Below are 20,496 nucleotides of genomic sequence, written 5' to 3'. Positions count from 1 at the left end.
AGGAAGAAGAACCTCAGCTTAGCCTGTAAGATTTAGCGCTGACGCTATATTGCCTTATATGTATTAGCTCGGCGCTAGCACAACAAACTAACAAGCTAAACTGTTGTCCTCCATCCATGTTTTCAGTTACAGGCTGAGTCATTTCTACCTTCTCCTCTCTGTCAACGCTCTCTGGTTTCATTTAAAAGAACCGATCGTCAGATTTGTCCAAGATTAACCTTCAGGGTGGATATAGCTCGCTCACACCAAGGACATATCCACGTCACCCAGAATGTTTTGCGTGAAAATAAAATGGCCCCGTCTGTGTAATATATTTTTAAACTTTTACTTTAAAAATTATAAAAACTCAACAGCCTACAGTATTTTTACAGTCTTTATTTTACAGTTAAAATATGTTTATCAAATAAAGTCTAATGTTACAACTAATCATGGCTCCCTTTAAATCAAAGTTTTTTGATACCTTCAGGTTTGCTCTGAGCCAGAATGGTGACATCCTCTCCTTTAGGGACCTCCAGGAGGTAAAGAACGGCTTCTTCTCGCACCATCCCTCTGAAGTCCACATTGTTCACCTGAAACAGACCACAAGAGTCTCCTGCTTCAGTTCTGAACCGCTGGGTTTGGTTTCATGAGGCGTTTTTCCACAGGCTCCGTTCTCTTTGGCTCCACCCACTCCACACCAGTTTAATTCTTTCCACTTTTGTTGCTTCATGCATTTAATGAGATATTGAATGTCATTTGTGGGACACGTCTCTCTTGTGGAATTGTACCTTTTCTGTATAAAGCTTGAACTGATGCGTCCTTTGTGCATTACTAGTTTCCAGTGCTAACTTGTTAGCGGCTAGATGGCCCTCTGCTCTACATTTATTGTATTTATTAATTATTCTTTACCATAATCTAGGCTAATCGTTGTCTTTTTGTTCAGAGTCACCTTCGACAAGTGACCGGCTGAGCTTCTTCCACACCAGTACCGGCTGCCTCGCCATCCAGGTCGAGGGGCTAYAGTAGAGAGGAGCTGCTCCCGTTACATTTGGACTTTAAAGATTTTTTAGCTGATTGTGTTTTTTAAATTGTTATCTTGTCTAGGGTTGGATACTGAAACTCGGTTCCGATATGGCACTGGGGTGAACATCAACGGAGGTAAACAGACCGAAACACAACAATAACTTCGGTCCAAAGAAAGCTGTTATATTGCGCCCTCTGGTGTTCACTGTTAACAGAGACACAATCTCCACAGACGCTCTGGTACGCAGTTCACCTCGGCCCAATCTACAACCATCTATAAGCAATGGTTTGCTGTTAAAGGGTATGAGTATTTATTATAGAACAAATATCAGACTTTTTATATCGATAGTTAGCTGTAGCACTGAATGAGCATCAGCTAACCCACTTTTACTGCCTACCTTTATACTGATGACTCCGCCCACAGAGCGGGGACACAGTTACCGTGGTAAATCACCGAGTAGAACCGATCCGATGAGAATCGAGCGGAGCCGCATTTAGCAGTGGAAAAAGGCCCGTTTGTTCAGCAGAGGGTACCTTCATTATCTGATCTCCCGTACGGAGGCCCTCCTGCTCGGCCGCGCTGTCCTCCTGGACGCCAGCGATGAAGATGCCGACATCGTTTCCTCCCGCCAGCCTCAGACCCACGCTGTCGCCTTTCTTGAAACACACCATCAACGTGTTGGGGCTGCATCACACACACACAGAAAAACTGGGTAAAAACAACCATCTAGTCTCTCTGAATATAAACCGACAGTGAAATACTGACCCGTATACTTCCTGGTCTTCTGCGCTTGGCTTTAGGGGAACCTTTGATGGAGCCTGGACCCTCGGGGCGGCGGCTGGTGCAGCTGGAGGAAAAAAAAGTTTACGCACTGCGCTTCACTGGAGTTTATTCTTTATTAATACTGCAATACTTTATGATTACCTAGTGGCGTCTCAGATCGAGGCTCCTCCCTCTCTGCTTGCAAAGGGGGCGTGTCTTCAACATTTCTATCTGCACTTCTGAATGGCGTCGGCATGGCGCCCATTTTTGCCAACCTGTTAGGCGGGTCCTCTCTAGTAAGAACACGGTTAATGGTAAATTTAAAACGCAGGAAACCCTGATCACATGTTTAATAAAACCACAGGAGTTCCACAAGGTCCCCTGCTTGGGCCCCTTTGATTCTGAATCTACTCCCACCTTCCAGGCCCCAGAATTCACTTGCATGGCTTCAGAACACGGCCGACACCCAACTTCATCTTTGTTCTTCAGAGTTGAAGGTCGAACTCCAGCTTTTCTTTAACAATCTGTTCATTTGACCAAATTTTGATGCAAGAATCGTCTCAAACTACAGATCTGAGTCCATCCTTTCAGTTTTAGGGATTTCCATATCTGGGCAGCTTCCTGTCTCCACCATGTCATAATTTAAATAAAAACAGGATATTTTTGTTGTAGAACCTCTTTGAAGCAGAAATGGCTCAGTTCTGGTTTTGACCCGCTCTTCTTTCCAGTGTAGCTTCATTTCACTGAGGTTGAAGGTCCCAGCACAGCATTTCAGTCAGGCTGAAGATATGGACTCTAGTTGGACCGTTGCAGGACCTTGATATTTCTCTTTTTGACMCATTCTGTTGTAGATCAGCTGCTGTGTTTGGGCTCATTGGTTCTGCTGGATCCAGTTTGGTCCAAGCTGTCCGTGGATGAACTTACGTTTGACTCAAGAACCCTTTGGTCTACAGAGGAGTCCAAATGTCAACAAGGTTCTAGAACTCTTGTGGTTCATTCAGGTGAAACGTTATAAGCCCAACTTGTGACGCCATGTTTTTGTCTGTCGTGAACTTTGACCTTTAACCTGCTAACGGAGGCTGGCCTGAATCAAACCACCAACGCTCATCTATTTTTAGTTTTCCTGTAACCAATGAGTTGCCGGTTCTATCCCCCGTTCTGTCTCAGTTGCTGACATTTCACCTGCCTGGCAGCCCCACTTGTAAATGTACCCCAGGGCAGCTGTGGCTACAATGTAGCTTACCACCATCAGTATGTGAATGTGTGTGAATGACTGTTAGTGTAAAGTTCTTTGCAGTCTGATAAACTTGATAAAGTGCTAAATAAGTTCAGTCCACTTACCATTTTCTTTAAAGTGCCTGTGACATCTAATTTTTGTAATAAACATGAATGCATTTTTGGAAAGAGTACACTGATAACATGTTGCAAAGCAAATTTCACGCTGCTGAGATGAACAGCTGTTGAGATACTCGCATGTGAAGAAACAGGAAGTGATGTCAAAGGGGTATTTCTGCATGTGAACAGAGCGTTGCTACGATGGCTAACAACACAGACTGTGGAGAAGAATCTTCAGATTATTTTGAGTTTCTATCAGAGAGATGAAACAGATATTGTTTCAATAAACAAAGACCAGAGTTTATTTTCTTAAAAAGTTCCCCTTGGATGTCACTTCCTGTTTCACTTTGGCTGAATTAAAGTCAAAAGAAAATATAATAGTTATGTGACAAAATGAGTAAAATCGTGTATTATTCCAATTTTAGTAAAAAGATGTTTTGTTTGACTTCTTGTATTTGAAGGATAGGCAGGTCACAGGCACTTTAAACCATTTAAACATCTGCTTTTTATGTTTAAAAATAAAACAATATGGACAGTGTAGGTTGAAATGGTTTCTTGTTCCCAAAACGTGAAAGTTGTTTTAAATAAATGTGACTTCTGTGTTGAAATAAAGGTTAACACGTATTTTGAAATTCAAACATTTACAGTTTTAACAACGAGCACTTCTCTAATGAAATCCAAGATTAGAGAAACATTTCATTATTATTATTATTATTATTATTATTAAAGTGGCGTTTCAGATTCTAAATGATGAGGGCTGAGCGTCGCTCGTCAACATAATCCTGCATTATCCTAATTGTTTCTGCTGCATCCAAAGTAACCATCATCAGCATTTAAACACAGCTGGAACGAGGAGGTTTTTAATTCTTAAAAACGAACAATCAAAATAAATATTAAAAAAGTAGGAGGAGCTTGTGACTGCATGATTAAAAGATACATTTAGGAGCTGGAATCTGCTGGAAATGAATTAATCTAAACGCTTGTGTCTCTCATTGGATGGAAACTCAGCTGAACGTCAACYCAAAAGGTTTTGGCTCCAATTATCAAAAAAGGTAAAGGTGCAGCATTTAGAAATAAAAAATGAGAACGCTGAGAACTTGATAAACAAAAACATAAAATATTGGCAAAACACAAATAAATGTCTCAAAGCTAAAATTGAGCATAAACCAAAGCTAAAAAGGTAAAATAAGCATGTTTGAAGCAGGGGTCTACATTGTTTTTTGTATAAAAGAATTATTTGGTAAAATACTAAAATGTCACGGCATCATGTCCTGATCGAGGTAAATATTTAACGCATGGTTACAGAAAACGTAAAGACAGGTTTATAATAACTAAGTACATTTACTTTGTTACAGTTCTGAAGTGATTTTGAGGATTTGTAATTTTACCAAGTATTTTGTCAAATTGTTATTTTAATTTTTTTTGTTACATTCAAAACTTTAAAATGTAACACCTAACTTGTTACAAAGATGAACCTGTCTGAACTCATGAGTTGTTTCTGTGTTTTAACCAGTCAGAAACAACATTTAAGACTTCTGTTTAATATTCTTTTAGTCATTGGAAATATTGAACTTAATCCAGGTCCAGATAAAAATGTTTTTATGTCCACTTTTTTTATTTTATGGGATTTTATACACGTTTTTAATTATCTTGACCTGGGTTTGTGCACAGGTGTATCTTATATAAACCCAACTCAATTACAGTCTACACAGGGATCTATATTATATCCTGAAAAGGTTAGACAACCTCCTGTTATGTCAAGTCTGAACACTTCATCAGTAAGAAAGCAAAAGCGATTTTCCTGTCTAAAAAAAATCCAGGGACGCTAAATCAACKAGGTAAAATTWGAGGCTTTAAAATCTGTCATTTMAATATGAGAAGTCTTGTACCTAAACTGGATGAATTCAAAGTAATACTTGCTCAGACACAAGCACATGTTATGGYTATATCAGAATCATGGCTGACTCCTGCTRTACCAAATTCATTTCTTTCAGTTGAAAATGATTCATTGTATCGTAGAGACCGTACTGATAGGCTTGGAGGTGGTGTTGCAGTTTATGTTCACAAGAAATACTCACATTCTATAATAGAATTGTCATCTGAGTCTGAATCTCTGCAATAAGAAATCAAGCTTACAAATCACCTTTCAGTAATGTTGTTGTTACATATAAACTACAAGTGTTAATTCAACTAAATAATTTTTTTGTTTTTTATATCCACAACAGAAATTAAAAATTGTATGTAAATATGTGATCACTACTAAGAGTAAAACATGTTAGCTCGTTACTTAAATAATCYAACTTTCTCTCAAATCCACCAGAATTTCTTTTAAAATATTTGAAGACTACATAAGAATTAGGAAAAAAAACATACTTAAACAGTTCAGTTGTACTAGTTTTTATGTAATTCGGTATAAAACTATATAAAGTACTTTTCTTGTGTACATGAATATGGTCTTTTCATTTGTCCTGATGTGCAAAAATAATAAAATTCACAATATATTTTTCAGTTTTATAATGGCACCTCCATTGGCCGTAAAGGTTCCCGAAAAGACCTTGAAAAGGCCCGCGGACCAGCAGTTGATAATCACAGCTGTAGCTTGTTTCGTGGCTCTGGACTCATTTTATCAGTGAGCCGAGGAGCAGGCATGGCTCTTTTGACTGTAAAGGCTGCAGACCCCTGGTTTAGTGATAAATTCAACCATTTTTTTCATAGTGTTTTACTTTTCTCATCTATGTATTTTTACCAAAGTCATTTTCTGTTGAAGTTTACTTTTGCTTTTTGTCGGGTACTTTATAAACCTCTGCCTAAAAAGAAGTATGAAACTGAATCCTGACTCACCTGGTTTATAAAAATAACATCTTTTAGCTTTATAAAAAGGAGTTTAAGTGAGAAACCTCTGCTCTAACTGCTATTTTATTATTTCATCGTGGATCTGAAGCTAAATTATTTATGGTTTTAAAGCTGCTGCTTCAGGGGACACRTTGACCTGGACGGGGTTTCAGCGGCTGTGTACCTGGGTTTGTCTCGAATCCTCTCGTTGGACGAGTGGGACGAGAGGTCGGAGTGGTGAACCCGTCTGTCATCCTGTGGGGAATAAGAGCGGTACGACTCGATCTCAGAGATATCTGTAAAACACGACAGACAAAATGAAAATTGTCTAGATGCTGCAGTCTTTTTTCTTTTTTTACGTCTGAAAAGCAAGAAAATGGGCAAACTGCTCCTGGAAATGAGCGTGTCTTTAAAACGATGCAGCTCTGAGCCTCTTCAGGTTCTGCAGAAATCGTTCTGTTTTTACAAAACACACGGCTGCAGCGGTGAGAACCTGAACGTAACGAGACGCCGCCGTGTTCGGCAGCAGGATTATGATCGGGGATTAGATCACCCTGCTGCTGGCGAATGAACACTTTCACACATGACGACACACACACACACACGCACACACACACACACACAAAGTGGGTCACAGGTCTTAGGGCTGTTCTCCCTCCCTGCAAACACAAACCGGACCTGACCAATCCCAGCTCTCCGTCAGGTCATGTGACACAGAAACCAGGTATAAAGGAGCGACAGGATGTTGATGGACTGAGGTTACACAGCGGAGGATCCGTGAAATAATATTTAAATACCACTTAAAAGTGATGAGAGTAAAAGCTTTATTTAATGAGCGGAGATAAAAACAGGTTACAGCAACATTAATGATTGGCAACAACGTTTTACTGGCCGATCAAACAGGAAGTTCACATGCAGTGTGGAGGGGTGGGGGGGGGTTTCTATGTGGCGATGAAGATGATGGTGATGAAGACGACGAGCTCTCGCCACGCGTGCATTCACACCGGGAAGCTCCTGCCGCTTTTAGGTTTCAAGGGTCTCTCACCATCGAACTCCGAGTCGCTGTCGACCATCGGCGGGATCCGGATCAGGACCTGGCGCCGGTCCCTCTGCACCACCAGCGCCAGCCGCCCGCGGGACTTCTCGATCAGCTTCCCGGCGTCGCTCAGGGACAGGTTCTCCGTCACGGTGCCGTTGATCTGGAAGAGCGACCGATTTGGAGTGATTTTCTACGCAGTTTTCAAAAAGTAAAATTTTGATTTCATCAAGTTCACTGTCGATACCTTCAGGATGATGTCTCCTTCCTGCAGGTTGCCGTCACGACCGGCGAGTCCRGTGCTGGTCATCTCTTTGATGAAGAGCTGGCTGCCCAGACGAAGACCGTACTCTGGGGAAAAAATAAATAACATTTTTACACATATTTCCTCAGTTCATAAAGATGTGACAAAAATTATTTTAATGCAACAAACAGTGTTGAACACAAGTAACGGTCTTCATTAACCACTAATCACTAAGCAACAAGCTTAGCTGCGCTAACGCTAACCAGATAAAAGATTAGTGGAAGCTAATGCTAACCAATAAACATAAAAGATTAGTGGAAGCTAATGCTAACTATTAAACATATAAAAAGATTAGTAGAAGCTAATGCTAACCACTAAACAGACGAAATGATTAGTAGAAGCTAACGCTAACCAATAAACATATAAAAGATGAGTGGAAGCTAACGCTAACCACTAATCAGATAAAAGATAAGTAGAAGCTAATGCTAACCGCTAAACAAATAAAAGATTAGTGAAAGCTAACGCTAACTGTTAAACATGCATAAGATTAGTCGAGGCTAACGCTAACAGCTAATCAAATAGATAAGTGGAAGCTAACCACTAATTGGATAAAACATTTGTGGAAGCTAACGCTAACCACTAAACAAATAAAAAGATTAAAGCAAACACTAACCGCTAATCTAACAAAATATTAGTGGAAGCTAACGTTAACCGCTACAAGGTCACACCTGTTCATTTTCTATTGATTTAAATTTAACGTGGGCGGGATCATCTATGGCAAAAAAACTAATCTAAACCAGAGTTATAGCTCTGTCTAACCTGTGATAACTCTTTCAGAATAAAAGCATTTCTTTGACTGAGTCTATATTGTTATAAATACCATTTGAAGTTAGATTCATAGTAAGTTTTTTTCTATCAGTTAAATATTGTTAAATGTTATTTTATTAATTTTTGATGCTTTTAGTTTGAAGTTTAGCTGCTAAAGATGCTACAAGCTAACACACACACGGTGCCCGACACGTCCAGCACTGATTGTAAGAGGAGATAAATTTTATTTAATTCTGGATAAACATAATTGTTTTACTGTTTTTGACCTAAAATTAGCAGAACCTAATTTAGTGGAAGCTAATAGTTCCGCTAACAGTTTTTGAAGTTAGCAGAAAAGCTAATACGCTAAAGGAGATGCTAGTTCCACTGTTAGTGGATGAGTGGAACTATGCCCACCACTTACATTGAGATACTTCCTGTCACCCAAATGTCTGTTAACGAAGTATTCAAGATAGCTGCCACAGCTAAACGACCTTTAATCAAGATCTCGCTGAAAGTTTTTCTCCAGCGAGCGGYGTTTGTCTTTGAATCGGTACTCTTGGTCACGCACATTATTTTCTGCTCCACATCTGGACCAAAATGAGCCTTTTTACAGCTGATAAAGAGTTTTAGGAATAAATACTGAAGCTCACCTTCRTTGGGATGGTTCTTCAGCAGCAGCACGTTCACAGGTTTCTCCAGCGGCTCCAGGTCTCTGGGGGGGCGGGGCAGAGGGATGGGCGCAGGCGGAGGCGACGGCGAGCGGTCCAGTCGGTCCCGGCTCCCGCTCCGCCTCGCCGGCTCGTCGAACTTCCTCGGGTCTTGGTCCCGCCCCCAGCCGGGGTTGTAGCCATCGCGCCCGTAGCGCTGGTCGGGGCTGTGGTCACGGTCCAGCGTCCGCTCGCTGCGGAAGCGGCGGTCCGGGCTGGGGCCCCGGTCCAGGGCCCGCTCGCTGCGGTAGCGGCGGTCCGGGCTGTAGTCCTGGTACCGCCGCTCGGGGCTGTAGTCGCGGTCCAGACGGTTGTCGCTCTTGTAGCGGCGGTCGGGGCTGGGCTCCCGGTCCAGGGTGCGTCCTCGGCTCCCGTCTCGCTTGTAGTTGCGGTTCGGGTTCAGGTCCCGGTCTGTGATCCGGCCGCGGTCGTAGTCACGGGTTTGGTACCCGGAGTCCGGGTAGCCGCCTCGCTGCTCCGGGCTGTAGTCCCGCGCCCCGACGCTGCGGCGGTCATAGTTGTAGTCATCGTTGTAGTCGTTGTTGAAAACCCGGTCGTCAGGGGACGGAGGACGGTTCATCAGGTTCACCGGAACCTTCCGGGGACGTTTGACGGTCTGAGAAAAGAGACGTCAAGAGGACCGGATCAACTTAAACAACACTCTGCAGTTATTTGAGCTTTTAACGTAACAAAACACAAAATAAAACTAACAATTTTGGCCACTTTCCCRCACTTCCTGAGGGTTTGAACGGCAAAGGAGTGCTGAGCCCCCTCCATGGCGACGGCATTCACCTGGACCACCCGGTCCTTCTCACTGAAACAGACCAGATGAGACTCAGCAGGACCGGCTTCATTATAACCAGATGATAATAAATAAAAAAGATACACACAACAACAAGCCGTCTGCAGGTCCTCCCTGCAGGACGTCGGACACCATGATGGACGTCTCGCCCGTTTCCTCGTTCGGGTTGTCCCGTCCTCCGGAGACCGCGATACCGAAACCCATCTTTGGATCCTGGTGACAAAAAAGACAAAAACATCTGAGTAAGAAGAAAACTAAAACAAATCTGGAGACATTTTGAACTTCTCCCAGGTTTAGTTTGAATTTTCTTGCTGGACATCCGGGGCCGAACAGAGATCATCAAGGGGCCTCGTTCTGGACCTCGGACCGTGTGTTTCTTTAAAGATTTTCAATCAGAAACTCAAAATAAACAAACAAACTAATGGTTTAAACCTTAGAGTTATTGTGATGACTTTTTACAAACAATAGCTATGTTTACATGTGCAAAATTCTTTGATTGGATTGAAATGTATTCAGATTAAATAATCCAAACGTATCGTTTACATGGACACAATCCGATCATGAGTGTTTACATGCTGCACCAGGCTTTTATTCAGAATAGAAGCACTGACGTGTGCAGTTGTTAACTTCCCTTAAAAAAAAAAACACAACATAAACAACCAGCTTCTGAGCTCAGAACGGACCTGAGACAGGTTTTAATAACGGTGGAGACGTTACTGCAGCTGCAGGAAACGCACAGATTTTTTTTTTTTTTTGCGAAGCGGCGCAGGCTGTGTGTCTTCCTTCTTTATTGAATGAGAAAACTGGAGGAAAAGTTCTGTCTGCTGGAAACCAGTGGATGAAAGTCAGCAGACATGTGCAGTCAGGTCAGTTTTCCACAATCAGAATAAAATGATCAGATTAAGTGTTTACATGCATGCTGTTCGGATTATCAATCAGCATAAACCACCTCTCTTATTCTGATTACAACCTCATTCGGATCGAGCCGAATCAGGTCAGAATAATCCAAACGGGGTGTTTACATGAYGCATTTTTATTCTGAATGGCTGTTTAATCTGATTACTTACGTCCATGTAAACGTAGCTAATGTGACAAATTCTCTGTTTTCCTACAAAACTCCTCATCAGAAGCTGGAAAATATTTAATCCTTGAGTAGAAACTCATCTTTTTTCCTTCACAGGTTTACAGAAATTGGTCGTGTTGCTCAAACGGAGCAACTTTATTAGTTAATTGTAGCTAAAAAACTAATAATTTAGTTTTATTTATCATAAAAAAGGAAACCTTTCCAGCCGTTTGTTTCTGGGCCAACAGAAACAACACGTCACTAAAAGTGAGACCAGAGGATGAGAGGTGGACGTGGAGCAGAGTGCGACAGCTGGCTGCAGGGGGCGGGGGGTGGGGGGCGCAGAGGTCACCTGCCCTGCAGCACACGACCTTTTTGCTCTAAATTTGCTTTTCTGGCTCAGACTGGCAGCACGGGACAATGAGCTCAGAGAGATTAGCTCAGCTCCACTGGTCAGCTGCTGGAGGATCAGAGCTGCTAAAAACTAAAAATAAAGAGTTTCACTCTGCAGCAGCCATGTTGAAATGACGACGTCATCAGCCATGTTGGGAAATGACGACATCATCCGCCATGCTGAGAAATGACGACATCATCCGCCATGCTGGGAAATGACGACATCATCAGCCATGCTGGGAAATGACGACATCAGCCGCCATGTTGAAATGACGACATCAGCCGCCATGCTGAAATGATGACGTCAGCCATGCTGAAATGATGACGTCAGCCATGTTGAAATGATGACGTCAGCCATGTTGAAATGATGACGTCATGCGTGCTCAGGTACGGTCCCAGAAGCACAGACTTAAAATTACAACTTCAGCGCCCAGTCAGGTTGATATTTTGGACTCRGAAGAACAGCTGGAACCCAGCTTTAGTCCTGAACCATCGGACCAGGTCCAGGTGGGCCAGACTTCTTATCAAAGGTCTTGTTTCAGAGTCAGATCTGAGCAGCTTCATCAGGAGGTCCACACACCTCCTCCACAGGTCCTGAGAGGAGCTTAAGCCCCGCCTCCAGTGTTTGGTCCCACTCTGTTGGGTTCTGCTCAGGTGTGTCTTCATGTCAGAGTGTCCCTCAGTCTGTGGACAGATCTTCAGGAGTTTTCAACATCCTTAAAAGTCTTTAAAAATGTTTCATAATCTTTACAGCACCTTACACCTTTTGTTCTGGTTGTGCTCTTTTTCCATTTTGTGCAAATTTTAGCAASTTTTTATGCAAAAATTAGCTTTTTCTGCTATTTCAGCTAAAATGCTGCTGATTTTTTTCTACTTTTTGTGCTTTTTTCTGTTAATTTGTGCTTTTTATGCTTTTACGGATGTTTTCTGCTATATTCAGCTATTTTAGCTTCTAGCTTTTTCTGCTTTTTCAACTTTATTTTAGCTCCTTTTTACTGTTTTTCTGCAACTTTTTTTTTGCTTCATTAAGTTTTTCAAATTGAACTCTCATTAACACTTTTTATTAAATATTTTCAGGTCAATTTCAGCAGCTTTCAGCTTAAGTTTTCAGCAAGAAGCATTCACACTGGTATTTTCACAGGAAATGCAGTGTTTCTAGTTTTTTTGTATTTTCTTGTTTTTCTGCTTTAAAGCATTGAGCGTTCCTGCTGTTAAAGTTTTATTTTGTGTAAAATAAAAACCTGTTTATGTGTCTGTAGAGTCTCAAACATCTCTAACGAGTCATAAAAGAGGTTTTGTTTGTGTGAATCAAGTGAAGAYGTGTCTGAGACTCACTCTGTGAAGGGTCACTGTGTACTGCTCCCACACCGTCTCCTCCATGACCGGRTTCTGTGGACACAAAAAGAAAGAAAGCAAAGATTATGACGTCCTGCTGGTTTTACACTCCACAGATTAATAATGTATTATGTGACGTAACAACAAAGCCAAGTTCATTGGCTGTCGTTACACAACCAGGACCTGAGAGACATTTCAGAGATGAACACCTTCACACAAACAACTAAAGTTTGACACCAAAACACTGAAAACTTCACAGCTCTGCTCGCAATCGTCTCCATTTAGTTTCTAATCCCGTTTCAGCTGCCGGGACCGGACTCACGAGTCCCTGCAGGATGCGGATGGTCTTGACGGCGTGGGCCCACTTCCTGTGGAGGCTGAGGACGGTCTTCATGGTCCGGAGCTTCCCAGGAGCGCGTCGCTCACCGGCGGCGGTGCTGTGACGGAGCGCCGTGCGCCGCAGCCTCCTCCATGACCACAGCTGCAGCAGCTGCGGCTGCAGCTCTCCCCCTCATCTGCCCGCCTGACTGACGTCAGAGGGGTTCTGCTGGCCTACATTCTGCACAAATCCCACCGTCTGCACAACAAACCTCCCAACGGTTTCTGTCTCAACTTTTCTGAGAGCAGGTCCTAAAATCTGAGAGCTAATTTTAGAGGTTTGGGTTTGACCCAGTTTCATGATCCTTAGACCTGCAGAAGAACCAGAGGTGGACCCCCAGGAGCCCACAGGACTGTCTGAACAAAACCATCACGCACGATATTTCACCCCAGATCTGAAACTCACAGCGGGTACCACACACACCTTCAGCTCAACAGCTGTAAAAATAAACACATTTACAACCACTGAGGGCAGCTAGCTGCGGCGGCCATCTTGGATCAGGTCGTTTCTGAAGCTCATCCAACGGTTTGTGAGATATTTTGCTAACAGACTCACTTGATCAGTCGGCTCTCAGAATACATGTTGCGGCTCAGTCTCAACTACTACCAACCCAAATCTGAGGTGAATATCTCTAAAACTGACTGAGATGTCGACATTCAGGTGTTCGCCAACATCATTTAGCTGCGGCGGCCAYTTTGAACAGGAAGKACTCCAAACGTTAATCAGCTGATGGGGTTCAGTCAGCGGTTACTTCCTGAGAGTTTCACCCTGATCCACACRTTGGATGAGGAGATATTTTGCTAACAGACAATGCTTAAAACTGCTCATCTTTTACATGTTGCTGTAATCTTAATCTGCTCAGATTAAGGTCACATAAATAAGCTGAAGATATTTTAATGTTTAACCTCGCTTCAAATGAAGACGGAGCGGCGCTCTCCGTCTCCTCAGAGACGCTCCGAGGCTCGCCCCCCGGACCAGTGTCCTGAGCGAGCAGCGTTACGCAACCACACACAAACCGCTACACAAACGAGGAGGAGAGGAAAACAGATCCTAAYCTGAGGATGTGACTCAAAATTGACTGATTAAAAAAGACAGGAAGTGGATTAAAATAAAGGCTAGAACTGAGATCAGAGAGATTAACATGTTTTTGTTTACATGATCGCCTGTCAAACAAACAACAGGACTGAAGACAACAGGAAACTCCCTCTGAGCTGAAACWGCTTCATGTCAACAAGTTTATCAGCAAAACCTCAGGAATCTGAAATCCTTCATGTTTTCATATCAGAGAAAAGATTCAAAGAATTTCAGAACGCAGGCCGAGAAAAGATTCAAACTGTACGACAAAAACTGACAAACTTCTTACAACTCACAACAAAAACTGACCTCTAACAACTCACAACAAAAAGTGACAAACGTCTAACAACTCACAACAACAAGTGAAACCATGTTGTGAGTCTTTACGCTGAAAGATTTTAGCTGATATCTGCTGAAGGAGCTGAAAAGGTTTTATAGCACAACTGTTGATGTGAGTTAAATTAGAGCAGCCGAATTTAGCTGAAAGGAAAACAATCAGAAAAAAGCTAAAATGTGTCAAAAAAGCCAAACAGAGCAGAAATTCAGCTGAAGTTAGCAGAAAACAGTAAATATTTTAAATATATATATAGCTTAAAATCAGATATAGTTTAAACTACCAGAAAGAAACTGCAAGAAACATAAAGATGAATTAAAAAAAAATATTAAAAAATAATAAAACTGAAATTTAGACAAAACAAGCAGAAAATGATAAACAGCCTAAATTGGAGGAAAAGAGCTTGAAAAGTTGTTTAAAAAAAGCTGAAAATGAGCAAATAAACAGTGAAGGAGCATGTTTGCTAAATTAAGCAGCAAAAAGCTGAAAAGTCCAACAAAACATGAATTTATGAAAACACAGCCGAGGAGCAGCTGAAGTGTCAGAAACAATAAAAGCAGAAAGAAGATGAAAATAGCAGAAAAAGCTTAAATTAACAGTAAGAATCACATCAAAGCAGATTTAGCAGAAAGAAGTTGAAACATCGCTGAAAAAATGCCGAGAACAGTTAAAATTAACAATAAAAAATTAAAGGAAGCTGAAATTAGCTAAATAGTTAAAAGAAAAAGCTAAACATCTCAACAAGTATAAATGCTAAAATACTAAAAAGGTCAAGATGTCCCGGAGGAGCTGAATAAATTGTTGAGCTGGTACAAAAACCGCCGAAAAACAAAGAAAAATGGATTTTTATAAGCCGTCACACAACTAATGAAAATAACATTTTCAAAAATCACAGCTACAGTTCAAATCCTGCAGAAACAAAGGACTATGACTAGGACACAACATTAAAACAAGCTCAAAGAAAATAAATATCAATAATTCTCAGCTCCATCAGCCAATTGTGGATAAAAAAACTGATTATCTTCAATAATTCATCTTAATAAAATAAGCAACTTTTCCCATTTAAAAGATAAAATCAGTATTTTTATAAAACCTTTATCATAATGACCTTTCTGATAGTTTATTTCATGATAAAACCAACTTATCAACATTTGTTTCCTGTTGACCTGAGAGTAAATGTTGTGCAAGTCTGCCCCCTCCTGGTGACACGGCCGTATTACATCATGGAAGTTTGAAAGTTTTTAAAACCAGTGTAATAATTCATAAATTAAATCACTTAAAATCAGATTACAGCCTTTTTAAAAACAGAGTGAACACACGGTTAATAATTTTTCTCAACAGAAAAACTGGGACTAAGTTTTTAGGGAGAAAAAAAGCCGTTTTTGTTGCCGGAATCAGGTGGCAGCAGGTGCGGTGGGATGCAACAGGCTTCAGCCGGGATTCATGGAAACGCCCCGAGACCGTCCGCAAAATCTCCTCCAAAACATTAAAAACTTTAAATCATTCCCGCCACATCACTGACACAGACCCTTTAGGTGTCGAGCTCCGTACATCCCCGGTGGTTTTAGATTAATTTAACGGTACTTACGGTTAAATACTGAGTTGGATATCTGCTCAGGGAGAGCAGGCCCCCTCCGTTCACTGGCATCACGCACTTTGAACCGTCCCGGACTGGCACCGGATCTCTACACGGACCGGGACCGGTTTCTTCCGGACGAGCGTCAACTAAAACTTGAACAACACGGTTTTAATTAAAAAGCGTTCAGCGCGTCCCGGGTTCACTTTTAGTGCCGACTTGTGCTCCTCTAAAAGACGTTAAACATTAAACATCCGGGAGGGCAGCAGCGTCCAGTGCTCCCAGCTCCATCCGGACTGTACCAAACCGAAACAGAGCGCGGGGGTGACCGTTACACCACCCGTGGAAAACACAAGAAAACTTTAAACAGCACCGCTTTGTAACTTAATCTAAAACCAGTTTAAAACACTAAAACCTCCATATATACAGTTTACAGCTCAGTAAATATTAAAGTAAGAATATTTACAGAGAACTCACTGACTTTATCCCCCCCTCCGCGGAAATGGATCCGTCCAGAACTCCCATCGATTTTCCAGCAGCCTGCTGTGAGGCTCCTCAGACCCAACAACAACAACAASCTTTTATTTTCTGCTTTTAGGCGAATAAACGAGTTTATTTCACCGACAACATGAACCAACTTTAAATGTAAAAATAACACAAGTTTTAAAAATAATTATCCAAAAGATTTACCCTTTYAGAAACGTCATTTTTGACTTTTATATTCAAAAGTTTTATTTATAGAGGTTTTTTTTTTAACTTTCCATAAATTTCATATTTTAACTATTTCATATAAAGCATTCAAACACAAACATACAAGCTTGTTTACTGACAGGAAACATTAATGGGACTTTTCCCTCATATTTTATTGATAAAAACAATAAATATATTTTTAATGCACAGCTAAATATAAATATATAAACTACTTTATTACATGTACTGTTTTTATCAGACGTTTACAAAACAGCCAGAAATGCTGTTCATTTGAGCTTTTAATGCTGAGTCAGCGTTTGCACTTAAGTACAATTTTTACTTCAGCAAACTTGGTGCTTCTTCTGTTCATAAACCAAAACATTCAGCAGGTGTGTTCTGACTTTTTTTTGCTATTTTTATACTATTTAGCTACCATTTTTTTGTCCTTGTAGCTTCTAGATACTGTTCTGACATTAAGCTCTTAGCTACTTTTACTAATTTTAGCTAGTACTTTTATCCTTTTAGATTTGAGCTGTTTTGTACCTGTTAGCTGGTGTTTTTTTTCCACTTTTAGCCACTGCTGTTTGTGCATATTTAGTAAGTGATTTACTCGTTAGCTAGCGTTTTGTTTTGTTAGCTGGAATGTTGCTTATATTTTGTACCGTTTTGTTCCTTTAGCATCTTAGCTACTGTGTTGCTCCTGCTGGCTAGCATTTTGCTAATTTTAGCTATTAGCTAGTGTTCAGGTCCTTCTAGCTATTAGCTAGTGCTCTGCTTGTTTAAACTAGTGTTTTGCCTCTTGTTAGCTTTAAACTATCGTTTTTCCTTTTTAACTTTTAGTATTGCACCTTTTACTCTTTTTAGCTAGTGTTCGGCTCATTTTAGCTAATATTTAGGGTTTTTTTATTAGTTTAGCCCTTTTTACCTTTTAGCGATCATTACGCTCCTATTAGCATTTTGCTCCTTTTAGCTAGTGTTCAGCTCCTTTTACCTAGTGCTCTGCTTCTTGTTAGCTTTAAGCTACAGATTTTCTTTTTGAACGTAGTTTTGCACCCTTTAGCTTTTAACTATTGTTCTGCTCATTTTAGCTAGTTTTTTAAATATACTTTCAGTGTTTAGCTAAAGTTCTGCTTTTTGTTAGCTTTCAGCTATTGGTCTGCTTTTTTGTTTTAAACAAAATGACTGGAAAACATCACAAAGTGGAACTAATGAGTCGTTCTGTAAACAAAACAAAAATAAAAACAAATAAATGAAAAACCCAAAGCCATCTTATTTTGAAAAACAAAAAACTCTAAAACAGCTGAAGTTTTCTGAGCTCCAGAGCAGCCGGGCTGGATGTGGTAAAACCTAAAATTCAGGCTACTGGTTCTGAACATTCCTGACCCGAACCATCTGTGAGACCGGGTCGTCAGAACAATGGAGCTCTCTGGACCCGACGCGTCTCTGAGGTTAATCATCGACCTGAGAGGGGGGCGGGGCCAGAGCAGCGGCAGCCTGGGAAACGCTGAGTCACTGAAACTTTTAAATCCAAACAGGAGAAACAAAGTGTTTTTAGCTGAAACACGTCATGTTTTCAGCTGTGTTTGAATCCTCTAAAGACCGAGGACCGGTTCTGAGCCTGACTCTCAGAAGAACTGATCCACCAAACCCACATCCAGCAGAACCACCAGCTGCTGGTTTACCTGATCCTGCTGCTGAGTCAGCGTTCACACTGTGGTGTCTAACAGCTGATTCTCCACACTTGGTCAGATTACAAAATAAAGGTTCGGCTCATTCAGGAGACCAAAACTTTTAGTTTTTCTTACTTTTATATATTTTTAAATATTCAACTTTTTATTACAAATATTTTCCTTGTTAAAATAAAGCACTGTTATCTTTAAAACCTGCTTCAGCTGCTGTTTGGTTTTAGCTACATTTAGCAACATTTAGCTTTTACCAAGTTCATCTAACCTTTAGCTGCTTTTAAATTGTCTAGCCTTTTGCTATTTTTGTTTACCATTTTTGCTACCTTTAGCTTTAAACTAGCATTTTGCTAAGATGGATATTTAGCTACCCATTGTTACAGCTGTCTTTTAGCCACCTTTAGCTGTTTTTTGGCTATTTTTATCCATTAGCTAGCATTTTGCCACCTTTACCTAGCAGCTTGTTACCTCTGGCTTTATACTACCATTAGCTAGTTATTTATTTATTTATTTATTTATATTTTGCAAAATTTAGCCGTTAGCTTGCACTTTACATTTTGCTAGTCTTAGCCTTTCAGGGCCTTTGGCTTTTTCCTACAGACGCTACTTTTAGCTAAACTTCTACTTTGCTAACTTCAGCTAGCCGTGGCTACTTTTAGCTTTAGAGTAGCATTTTGCTATTATAACTTTTCTAAATCCTGTTCCTGCTTTTAGATCTAAGCTAGCCTTTTGCTACTATTATCTAGCAGTTTGGTACCTTTGAGGTTTAGTTAGCATTTTGCTACGTTTACCCCAAATTTTGATACTTTTGGCTTTAAACTCTTGATACCTTTAGGTAGCTTGTTAGGACCTCAGCATTTTTCTTGTTTTTACTTTAAGCTAGCTTTTTGCTGTTGTTGACTAGCCTTTTCCTACCTTTACCTAGCCTTCTGAGATATTTGGCTTCTTAGGTAGCATTTTGGTAACTACTGGGTTTTAGCTACATTTTTTGCCATTATTTTTGCTATGTTTAGTTAGCTCTTTAGCTTTCAGATAACATTTTTCTCCTTCATATTTCAGCGCTCTGTGTTTTTACATAATTTATTTTTGTTTGTAGCTAATTTCTGTGACCTCTCATCGATGACGGTTGTCAGTAAAACAGCCGAAGGTTCTGAAGTTTTGAGTTTAATGTTTGTAGCAATAAAATAAAAACATCTTATTGTTTTAATGTCTGACTGTTAAGATAAATGTGTCGTTATTTTAAGGGTTAAAAGCTTCATGATGTGTTCAGTTCTGAGGATAAAAATGTTCTGATTCTGCTGATGGATCCGGACCGGTCAGTCCTCTAAATAAAGATCCGGTTCGGGTCACAGAAACCTCAGCAAACCTGCTGACGTGGCGTTTTTGTTGCTCGACAGACAGGAACCCACTCGATGATAAACGTGAAGCGGACCGTCTGTTAGTGCTCATGTCTGAGACAGACAGGTTCTGGAGGACGACCCGCGGGCTCGGCTGAGCTGTTCTGTCCTGGCAGGTGGACGGAGTGATGGTTCCATTAAGACGATTACCTCAGAACTCGTCGGCTAATTTCAAGTTTCTCCACGTCAGACAGACAGCGGCTCGTAAAATATTTTACTTACACTCAGGTTCTCAAGATTGTTAGCTTAGCTGTTAGCTGTTAGCAACATCCTCRTCCTCAGTTCTACTGATCAGTCCTTCTTTCCCACTTTAAAGACACAGTTTAGGTTTAAACAGGGTTCTGTGGAGTGGGTATGAGCAGTCAGTATCATACCTGCTGTAGAAAGCAGTCAGAGGTAGTGCAGTTTGGAATTCTGCAGGTTGGAGACAGACACACACACACACACACACACACTATATAGCAGCTACTTACGAAAAAGCTAACACCTTATCTGTGTTAAGCTAACAGCTATGTGACAGTTTATGCATTTAACTGTGTTAATTTTGCTGTTTATCATTTAGTGACTTGAGTAACTTACAAATTGTAGTTTTTAGCTTTGTTTTGCTACAATGAGCATTTTACTACAGTTTTGCTTTTATTTATTTGGTTTCTTTTAGCTCCTAGCTACAGCCTTGCTTTGTTTAGCTCCTAGCTACAGCCTTGCTTTGTTTAGCTCCTAGCTACAGCCTTGCTTTGTTTAGCTCCTAGCTACAGCCTTGCTTTGTTTAGCTCTTAGCTACAGCCTTGCTTTGTTTAGCTCTTAGCTACAGCCTTGCTTTGTTTAGCTCTTAGCTACAGCCTTGCTTTGTTTAGCTCTTAGCTACAGCCTTGCTTTGTTTAGCTCTTAGCTACAGCCTTGCTTTGTTTAGCTCTTAGCTACAGCCTTGCTTTGTTTAGCTCTTAGCTACAGCCTTGCTTTGTTTAGCTCTTAGCTACAGCCTTGCTTTGTTTAGCTCTTAGCTACAGCCTTGCTTTGTTTAGCTCTTAGCTACAGCCTTGCT

At 40.9% G+C, this 20,496-nt stretch overlaps 1 protein-coding gene across 4 annotated transcripts in view; it reads right to left on the bottom strand.

The window, feature by feature from the left end:
* The window catches only part of tjp2a (tight junction protein 2a (zona occludens 2)), a 40,662-nt gene that overhangs the window by 9,731 nt on the left and 10,435 nt on the right, over positions 1 to 20,496 (bottom strand). For 2 of the 4 annotated variants that reach the window (XM_014022585.1, XM_014022588.1), the window contains 11 exons: positions 12,323 to 12,376; positions 9,620 to 9,744; positions 9,441 to 9,543; positions 8,673 to 9,345; positions 7,216 to 7,319; positions 6,978 to 7,131; positions 6,117 to 6,228; positions 1,928 to 2,058; positions 1,769 to 1,850; positions 1,537 to 1,687; positions 461 to 569 (listed from right to left, as the gene is read on the bottom strand). In XM_014022585.1, the coding sequence (XP_013878039.1) occupies positions 461 to 569; positions 1,537 to 1,687; positions 1,769 to 1,850; positions 1,928 to 2,058; positions 6,117 to 6,228; positions 6,978 to 7,131; positions 7,216 to 7,319; positions 8,673 to 9,345; positions 9,441 to 9,543; positions 9,620 to 9,744; positions 12,323 to 12,376 (1,798 nt within the window). Of the gene's footprint in view, positions 1 to 460; positions 570 to 1,536; positions 1,688 to 1,768; positions 1,851 to 1,927; positions 2,059 to 6,116; positions 6,229 to 6,977; positions 7,132 to 7,215; positions 7,320 to 8,672; positions 9,346 to 9,440; positions 9,544 to 9,619; positions 9,745 to 12,322; positions 12,377 to 15,697; positions 15,973 to 20,496 lie in introns of those variants that run through there. The other 2 variants (XM_014022584.1, XM_014022586.1) reach the window with 2 other exon arrangements.

The sequence above is a fragment of the Austrofundulus limnaeus genome, unplaced genomic scaffold (assembly GCF_001266775.1).
Source record: "Austrofundulus limnaeus strain Quisiro unplaced genomic scaffold, Austrofundulus_limnaeus-1.0 Scaffold336, whole genome shotgun sequence".
NCBI lineage: Eukaryota > Metazoa > Chordata > Actinopteri > Cyprinodontiformes > Rivulidae > Austrofundulus > Austrofundulus limnaeus.
The sequence above is the reverse complement of the archived record's forward strand: the minus strand, read 5'-3'. Positions and strand labels throughout refer to the sequence as shown.